The 10095-nt window shown below is 36.3% G+C and overlaps 1 protein-coding gene across 2 annotated transcripts; it reads right to left on the reverse strand.

The window, feature by feature from the left end:
* Window positions 1-1871: 1871 nt before the first annotated feature.
* LOC103711834 (cyclin-dependent kinase inhibitor 5-like) lies at window positions 1872-6478 on the reverse strand. 2 transcript variants are annotated; one of them, XM_039114991.3, is made up of 3 exons: window positions 5673-6436; window positions 3035-3229; window positions 1872-1971 (listed from the first exon to the last, which is right to left on the reverse strand). In XM_039114991.3, exons 1-3 carry the CDS (start codon window positions 6095-6097, stop codon window positions 1968-1970), a joined length of 624 nt encoding a protein of 207 aa, XP_038970919.1. In that variant the 5' UTR covers window positions 6098-6436; the 3' UTR covers window positions 1872-1967. The 2 variants fall into 2 exon arrangements, with proteins under 2 accessions (XP_038970919.1, XP_008796346.2); XM_008798124.6 differs by lacking the exon at window positions 1872-1971 and adding an exon at window positions 2217-2679 and having other exon boundaries at window positions 5673-6478.
* Window positions 6479-10095: the final 3617 nt, after the last annotated feature.

Consider the following 10095-nt stretch of genomic DNA (forward strand, 5'->3'; position numbering starts at 1 on the left):
TTAATATTTGACTCTTTGTAGTGTTTTATATAAAAAAAAATTGCATCTTACGCGGATGCACGTCAAAAAATAACATTTATACAATGATCTCGTACGGAAGAGCACATGGAATTCTTATATGGAAATAAATCGGCATAGAAAAATGTACGCGGACATTTGCCCCTGCATCCACAACAGGTACGGGAGTTTACTGTTTGCCTACCATGAAACAGACAATACAAATTTCATGCACGGGCACGCGCATAAAAATATATATGCGGCGATTCGCACACAAGGTTTTATGTAGGTACGATGTACAAAGGTCCCATATAAATGTTATGCGGAAGCAAATCCGCATAGAATTATATACGCAGATGTCCGTACCGTAATTTTATATGAGAAACAGGGTCCCCTATGCCGGACGGTTAGAGAACTGGTCTGCGTCCGCGTTTCTGCTCCTCTGGCTGCCGGAGCTCCGGCGAACCCCCCCCCCCCCCCCCCCCCCCACTCCGTCCTCGTCGCTGTTCTCCTTGCCTATCGCTGACTTGAGAGGGAGGAAGACGTTGCGAAGAGTAGTAGGATAGCGAAGCACATCATCTATTCGACGAAATGCTCGAGAGAACAAAAACTCGTAAATGACTCCTTTTTTTTTTCATTTGTCCTATAACTAAACTCGCATAAAGGCGCTAAAAACTATTGCACTAAGATTCAGCATTATATTACACCTGAGTTTCTAAAAACCATCACCTGATAGTGTAGTACTCATGGGTTATATCTCCACTGCCATGGACCTGCCGCCTTTCATTTGTACCGGCCTCTTGGTTTACAAATTATAACGGACATACATACTTCCTATCATGTATGGCGTGATCTAAACGCTTGATACATTTATTTTTGTTGAAAATCTCAGAAGTCTATCACTCTAGCTTGTATCCAATCTTAACTATGCAAGATTTAAATAAGATTTCTCTTTATTTGATATTGCTGTTTTCCTTTTCTTCTTTTTTTCATTCTTTCTTTGTTATTCTTTTTAGGATTAACTGACAAGCTTGTTATGTTACAAATAGCATCCTCAGAACTAGTTTTTGCAAACACTCCTCCTTTAATGCTGGATAGAGATGACCGGAGAACTTGGAAGGACGCAAACAGCTTCTACAAATCTAGTTGCACCCGTATGTACCAGCCAACAAGTCATTCACTCGTACCAAAAAAAAAAAGGTTAAGGCACGCTGAAAAAGAGTAGCTAAAAGAACATGCAGCAAACATAAATAGAGATAATTATTATTTATCTTATTTGTCTATAAATGAGAAATATTCACCTATTAGCTGGAAAAAAAATATTTTTGCTAGGCTTTGCAGAAAAAAGTAGTGATTTTATTAAAAAAAAAAACATTAAGAGCTTTTTTGCTAAAAGATTAATTGAGAGAATCTAATGAAGAGTATATGAAATTTAAAATCACTAATTTGCAGCATGAAATAGATGATGCAAAAAGCTCAATGCGCCTTCAAGATCAAATGTGGGGTCTAGTTTGAGTTCCACCTTGCAAGGCTCCTCTTGCTTCTCTAGATAGGAATAGAGAAGCCAATATATAGTTTTTTTATTAAGGAAGAAACCAAAGCTTAACTATTTATATGATTGAAAATTTCAAAGTACTAAGTTAGATTTTTAAATTATAGATGAGTTCACAGCCATCATCAAATATTTCTACTGAGAGAATTTATCTCATTGGATGTGTCAAGTCCCTCTAATATAAAGAAGTCCATATTTCCCAATATATATATATATATATATATATATATATATATATATATATATATATATATATATATATATATATATATATATATATATATATATATATATATATATATATATATATATATATAAAGAAGCTCAGACTACCTTCAATTCAAGCCCTCTAAGAAACCACAAAGAGTTGGCACAGATAGAAAAGCTTTTACCACCTCATAGCTGCCATCCAAGCTCTTCAACTACATAAACAATAAGAGTTACCGTAAGTAAAAAAAAACAGAAAAAGAACTCTTAGATCAGATACTCAAATACTATGCCAACATAGTAATATAGCAAATCTGACCACAGGAGAGTCAGATATCACTGCAGAAACCCAACAAGCAACACATGGGCTCATCACATCCACTTGAACCTATTGGAAAGATAAAGAGAACTTTTTGAAAAATGGCAAACAACACATTAGACAGTGGAGATGTTTCTGAGATAGAAGACAAGGTGCAAATGGGGCCAAATTTATTCCCAAAGAGACATCCAGTTTCATCAGTTCCTGTATGCACAAGATACAAATTGAAGTACAACTCCCTATATACCCCACAAAGCCACAAAAGTCTGATACATATCTGGTGTTATCAGAAAACTGAAAAGTTGATGGACCCCTGTCAGCCCCTAAATGTTATGTTAGAAAGGTTTTGGATTTATGACTACTTTTTCCATTTTGGTCCCCTTTCACTTCGAACTGATAGGTTCTATATGTTACAGAAAATAAACTAAGCACCGGGTCTTGTTGCACTTGGTTTCTTCTTTGCATCTGCATTTGACAGTCCTGGTCAGAGATGAATGGAGAAGATGCAGGCAGACACAGGATCAGCTTCCATGTCTATCAGTCCAGTTTCATCCATTCATATCGGCCAGGAAGTGGTTGCTCGGTTACAGGATCAAAATTGTAACTGACAACATTAGAAACAAAAACAACAGTTAAGTGAAATTAACCAACTGGAAACCAACTTAATGAATCATATTAGCTTGCAAGCCTGAGATCACCATCCTCTTCTTATTATCCAACAATATTGTCTTCCATGTTGACATGCTTTGTTCAATATTTAAGTGAGAGTCATTTTACTGTATTAGAAAACTAAATCTTACTAGATTTGGTCAAATATATCCAACCAAATGAGCTCAACTCATCAATCTGCTCTTTTTCACAGTTCTGTTGTCTCCTTAAAGATGACAAACATGAGAACTGGAGTTATATGATTTGTAATTTAACATTTTAAAAGGAGAAAAGATTGAGGAATTATATACTTCTCTTTAAATAATCTCTGTTGGGGTTGCTCAGCTCCAGCAAAAAATTCTTCCATTTCAAGGGCGGTCGGGATGTTTCCATGTACTGATTTCCGCAGCCTCCTGCTGATGGCGGTTGATTCAGTTGGTTTGTTTGTGGAGCTGGGGGTCTCCATAGATTCAGGATTCCTTATCAAACTGCAAGGTGTTGTCTCTCTGGCATTCCAGCAGCCAAGCATTAGCAGATAAAATCCTCTGCATTTTTTCTTTTTAAAAAATTTCTTTCAGAATAACTTGTAAGAATTTTGAAATAATATTTACATAAGCATGTCCTAAAAGTCACCTAAAATTTGGAAAACAGCACAAACAGAGAGACTTATAAGAGGCATGAAGAATTGGATTTGATAAAATATACCAGAAAGAAATAAACTTCAACAATTTATTATTCCAAAAAGGAAAAAAGAAAAAAAATTCAAATTTTTGCTACAGTAGAGAAACATTCTTTTCTGAAAATTTTCCCTTGTTCACTCGGAAAGCTGAAAAACCGCCAGGTAATAATCACATGTTCTTAGCTAGATCGATCTTGTAGATAAAAAATGCACAATCAATAATTTTTTGTTAAGATGTGAGGAGGAGAGGAGCTAATCCCTATAGTGCAACCGTATGAGGTTGATGTCATGCAATCTCCTTTCTCATTCAATCCTAATAAGGGACATGGTCATGTCAATTGCACAGCATAAAAGCATACACTGATTATTTGTATATCTAACCACAACAGACAACAACATATGGACCCAACATCTACTGGCAGGTCATCCCGACAAATGGCTGTCTACCAGATCTGAATGTCCCACTTGACAGCCCTGTGATCATAATCAGACGAGTCCTAGAAGAATCCAAATAATAATAATAATAATAATGGATGTTGCTGGCACCTGATAGCTCAGCAACAACATCATATAGCCCCACCAAAGAAAAAAGAAAGAAAATGAACCACAAACGCCAAGAAAAAAATGGTTGAGCAACAGACACTAATAACAATCATTATCAGCAACATTCAAAAGAGTATCAGTAATTTAAAAGTAGCTCCAGCACTCAGCGAGGTTTCCATGATGATCATCCAATTCTCGTCACACTTCTCTAGATCCTTTACCATAATATATACGCAGAATCCACACAGGTTTGTGGCCTGAAAATGGTCCCTAGATCACCTTTTTTATAAAGGAAAAATATAGGAACCCAAAAGGTGCACAAAAAAATAAACAAAATGCACATTACCTTCAGCTTTGCATACTTTGAAATACTAACAAACTTCAAGCAACCTACTTATGTCGAGAAATAAGAGAAAAAATATGAAACAAAATATGGCAGAGTGACACCCACCACCAAAAGCGGTTACCCATGACCCACGTCATGCTTTAACCAAATTCAGACATTAATTAATATTTATAAGGAATCTCACGTCAGTGGAAACCAAATAAAACCACTAAAGCTTGTCCACGAAGCAGAAAACAACCGTACCACTTAACCAAGATGAGTACATGTCTATACAAATCCAGGACATAATATATATGTATAAAAGTATACATAAACATATATACACATACATATATACATATACTTATACATATATATCCAGAGTAACTGGCATACATCTCAAAAGCGCAAGAACAATGAATTGATATAAATGGCTAGCATCAAGTTGGGAAAGAAAAAGGGCATTCAATTCAGGTATTGTCGAATATGGTAAGCCCACATGGCGACTCAAAGAAAGAGGTCCCTTCAATACCCATTTCACAAAACTAGCAGAAAATCTCTCACATTTTATTATAAATTTATCTATTAATGAATGCTCAAAAAAAATTCTGAAGATAATAGTGGCAATAAAGAAACAATATGTGTAGTATCCATGGTGGAGAAGCCATCCAGATGAGTCAAATAACAACGAATGAAGCAAAAAGTAATAGTTGAAACGTTTACAAAGAACTCTGTAGTCTCCGAGGAGCCTGATTTCCAACAGTAACAGAGCAGTCTTATGTTACCAGAAAGAAATAAAAAAAGATAGCCTAGAAATCAGAAGCCAATAACACATGAGAAAAATAATAGTAACTAGTAAGCTTTGATTTTAGAAAGGAGTTCCTTTTTGACATTAACAGAGTCGCGGAAGGAACTCTCATGCGAGCGGTTTTCGGTAGAACAAAGAAACGGGCGCGGGGAAAAGGGGTTTTTTCTTTTTTTTAAAAAAAGAAAAAAGTAAGTAACAAAGAAAAGGGTCTTTTTCGGAGAACCAAATAGTGATTTAATAAAGATTTTTTTTCATAATATCCTGAAAATCAAACAGAGAAAACACACAGGAAAAAATAAAATTTGCACATCTAATATAACCCTCAATCAATGCAAGTGAAATTTAAAATCCCTAAACAATGACTTAAAAAAAAGGGACAGAATAAACAGAAAGTCATGTTTTCCAGCATCTGGCTTCCCCGCTAAGAAAACGAGAAACCCATGATGCCCTAAAAATACGATTTTGAATCAGAGTTATCTCACAGAAGCGACCAAATAAAAAGAAAAAAAATAAAATTAGAGCCAAGAGCATATCCTAGCGGGAGAACGGCAAAGAAGGAAACCATGAATTTGGAAGGATTAGACCAAAGCGCACCTGCCAGATTCGGGCTCGATAACATTCAACCCAGAGGACACCTCGATCTCCATCGAGGCATCTCCCCTCTTCGACCAGCGGTTCGTCGCCGACACCGAACCCACCGAGCCCGAATTCACTGGGCCCTCCGCCGGCCGGCCGCCAGGGCTGGTGCTCCCCATAGAGCTAACGTTGGAACTGGTCTTCGGGCCAGGTCTCGATTTCTCCTTGCAGGCCTCCTTAGCCCTAGCGGTGGCGGCGACGAAGGGCTTCTCGAGGCGGCGGCTTCGGAGCTCGAGATAGGAGGCAGGGTCTGGGTTGGGCTTCTGGAGGCGCTGGAGCGCTAGGGTTTTGGCCCGGGTGCGGACTCCGTGGGAGGATTGGTGGGGGACCTCCATCACCGCCACCTCCCCTGTGATCTTGTCCTTCTTCATGTACTTCCCCATCACCCAATCTACTCCTCTCCTCCTGAGATGATCTCATACAGCGGGAACAATGGTGGAGAAAGACAGGAAAGATTTGATGTTGGAGACGGAACAGCACCAGAAAAGGAACCAAAGGAAGCAATCTTGGACAAGAAATGAAGCAGGAAAAAAAAAAGATTTTGGACCAAGCAGGAGAAATAAAGTCCCAAGGGAGGAGAGATAAGGAGATGGGGGGAGGGAGAGAGAGAGAACAAGAGCGACACCCACACGAGGGTGGAGGGGGGGAAGAAAGAGGCCCCTCGGGAGGGGGGGGGGGGAGAGAGAAAGGAGAGAGAGACAGAGAGAGGAGAGAGAAATCTTATGTAAGAGAGAGGAAGATGGTGGTTTTATTTGCAGGTGGGTAAGGACATTGGGGCGGAAGGATGGATGTACTTTCCGCATCCGAACGATATTTTGGAAACCAGGGACTGGATGGTAAATTCACATTTATAAGGAAAAAAAATTTATTTTTTTAAAATATTATTTTTTTGCTCGGAATTAAAATATTATTCTTGGAAATATTGAAATGTGGTGGCATGTAGATGCAATATAAATTTTTCTTACTATTTTTTTATTTTTTCAATACTATCAATCGGAAATTCATCTCCAAAAGCCAGCTATTTTGCGGAATGAATCATACTAACCAACAAGGTGCGAGAGTTTTTAAAATTGCTAATTGTGTATAATTTTTCGTTTGTCAAATCTTTGGCAATGGAATGCATGCTATTGAATATTTTTTACTTTATAAATACAATAATTGAAAAAAATATTAATATATCATGCAACCTTAATTTTAAAAAATAATTACTTTATACTATATGATACTAATGCTATATAAAGCTCAATTATCTATAATTTCTAATTCAACAGAAGTCTTGCTTGTGGTTTTCAATATGTAATTTTCTGATATTTGGCTTGCGTGCTTTCACTTGGAGTGATGTTGTTATGTCTATGCTTTTAGAGCCTCTCATCAAATATTTACGAGTATATCATGATCTACAAGAGTTCATGTGCTTATACATTTCATGCGACATTGGTCATGGAGTGATCCTACTCTTAGATTATAATTTGATCCATCAAAAGCATCAAGTCTACATCAATGTATCCTGTTTATTACATTGCTTGTCCCACTCGTTTGGAAACTCACATTGGTTATGTCATTATAAATCTAACATGTCTCCATCTTAGCATTTGGAGCTCCAACAGATAAAGAGAGCTACCATGAGCTATTAATGTAGCTAGGGTGTCCATCTCCAGTAATAAATGGCCTAGATAGCAACGTAGTGATTATTACTTCTACCCGACGGATTCTATTTTGTTGTATTATTGCGCAATCTTCTTTCTCCATCATTCCCTTTACAAATTATAGAGGTTAGAGTCATTGCACTGAAATGCATTAACTTACTTAGAAATCAGATGCTCAAAAGAAAATTATAGCATATTAGAAGATTCCAAGCGTGAATCATAAACAACAAGCAGACACACGAAAAAGACTTAAGGTCTCAATTGCAGGAAAAATAATTTTAATATTTAGTAGTTCCGCAGCTATCCTACAAACTATATATATATATATATATATATATATATATATATATATATATATATATATATATATATATATATATATATATATATATATATATAAAAAAGGAGGCTTCAGCATGTTACAAGAATGCATGAGCTGATACAGTTGGATTTATGAGTATCATTCAAATTTTGCAAATAATTAGTTATTTCTAACAATTGGAAAAATATTATGATTATCTTGGCTGAATTGTTGGCATGATTGCAAACCCTAGTTCCAAAGAAGAGAAAAATGTTGAAACTATTTTTAAAAATGTTTATAGTCCAATTCCAGCAATTATGACAATAGTGCCTGCCCTACTAGGTTTTGGGGCGGTGGCCATTTCTTCTTTAAGTCTTGGAATATCCCCAACAATTAAATGCGGTCAGTGTATATGATCCTATGTCTAATTGTGTGCATGGAAAAATAAAAATTGTCTACTTTCAATCCTCCCTAATGCCGAACTACTCAAGAATCAGGGTTAGATGCAATAATCAAAACTTTGATTCAAAATAAGAGAGAATTATATTTTATACTACATGCAGCAAATTGTTGTATGTGCCGCTAATTACAATGACTCGTTTCTATAAATTTAATTTATTAAATATTTATTTTGATGCACTGCTGAAGGAACGAACGTCAACATGCATAGTCGCACGCCATGTACAATATAATTTTTGTAAAATAAGTGAGGGAGGAAAAGAATATATAATTTGTTACAAAGAGAAATGTGGGTTATAATAACAAGATTAGCGGGGGCCAATCCGTTATTTCTCCTGAAAAAGCCTCTTATACCACTTGCAAGGCATTCCCGCCAAAATTCGTTCCGATAGGTATCCTCCCAACGGGCAGAACCCCGCCGCCAAGTTTGACGCGGTCCGACAACGGCTCTTCCGTTTCCCGCCAAAATCACGGCAACCTTGGGGTCGCATCTCCTCTCAAGGCTTAGAACAATCTAATCCCGTGAGAACACGGGGTCCAACACATTCGAGTGCTTGGTGGGCCAATTTGCATGAACTAATTTGAATCTGGCATAAATTAATTGGTTCAAGTAGAAAAATGATGATTGAACCCAATTTATGAACAAAATATGCAACTATTAAGGTACTCTTTTTTTTTCATTATTATTCAAATAAAAGAAAAACTATCAAGGTACATTTATTTATTTATTTTTGTACCTTGATGGCTTGTATGAGTGCGACCAACAAAATCAGAAAGCAAAATACTACGTAAGGACTCTGGCATGAACTCATGGTCTGCCTAAGTAAAACCTTTCGAGTGGCGAGCCGCGAAGAAAGCCACAAAGGAGCCTTCCAAGTGCATTTGTTCTCTATCATAATTTTAGACAGTTTTGTAGTAATAATTTGGGTCACAAATTTTTGTAATATGCAATGCAATGGCTCGTGAGGCTTTGGTAGCCCCATCCTAGCTTAGCTCATTACTAGCCTACCTTGACACAAAGTTCCTAATTTGCTTCTGTTCTATCTCTTAACCAACAAGAGGAGGACCTTGTGAGAGGCATTACGATAAATTATTTCAAGCCTTGCTTTAAACCAAGAAATCACGTAGCCTAAAAATAATTTTAAGCATTTTATGTCGCATAGCGTTTAGCCGTTCACGATGGTTGCATGGCTCAATGCAGTTCAAAAAAAGAAAGAGAGAGAGAGAGAGAGAGAGAGAGAGAGAGAGAGAGAGATAAATAAAAAGAAGAATTGCTTGTAACCTGATGGGTCATGCCCTATGCTTTGCATAGTCCACACCCGCTTGATCCAAGCGATGGTAATTTGTACGTCTCTGCTTCAGTATCAATTTATTTGAGACAATTACGTAGGTGTAGTGCTAAATAATTGCTAAAGACCGCTATAGCAATTTACTCTCATAGGGAGCGCTTATAGCACCATAAAAGTTAAAGTTAGATTTTTTTTTTGCATGAATATTCTTACAAAATTGATATTTACATGTATACCTTCATCAAACTTTGTTATTGTACAAATGCCCTTAATATAACGGTTATTCAACGGTGTTAAAAAAATTATATTTATATTAATTAAAAAATAAAATTTTAAAATTATGCTATTGTTCCTATCTTTTTGTCTACTATCGGGATCGTGATCTATTTGTATGTCTGCCCATTAAGGGTATTTTAGTCATTTTAATTTAAAATCGTTAATTTTTTAGCGTCGTTAAATAGCATGGATACATATGCAAAAACAAAAATAAAAATAGAATATAATAGCAAAACAAGTATTTTACGAGAATATACACACAAATATCAATTTTTAAAGAATATTCATGCAAAATCTAATATTTAGGAGGGTATTCATATAAAAAATTCTAAAAATTATATTTGTCATGCAAATAAGTAATGACCATGATTATTGTGTCAAAATGAAGAATCAAATGATTATTATTCCCA

Source organism: Phoenix dactylifera, chromosome 16, assembly GCF_051530095.1.
Source record: "Phoenix dactylifera cultivar Ajwa chromosome 16, Ajwa_hap1_PhDact_Kaust_v1.1, whole genome shotgun sequence".
NCBI lineage: Eukaryota > Viridiplantae > Streptophyta > Magnoliopsida > Arecales > Arecaceae > Phoenix > Phoenix dactylifera.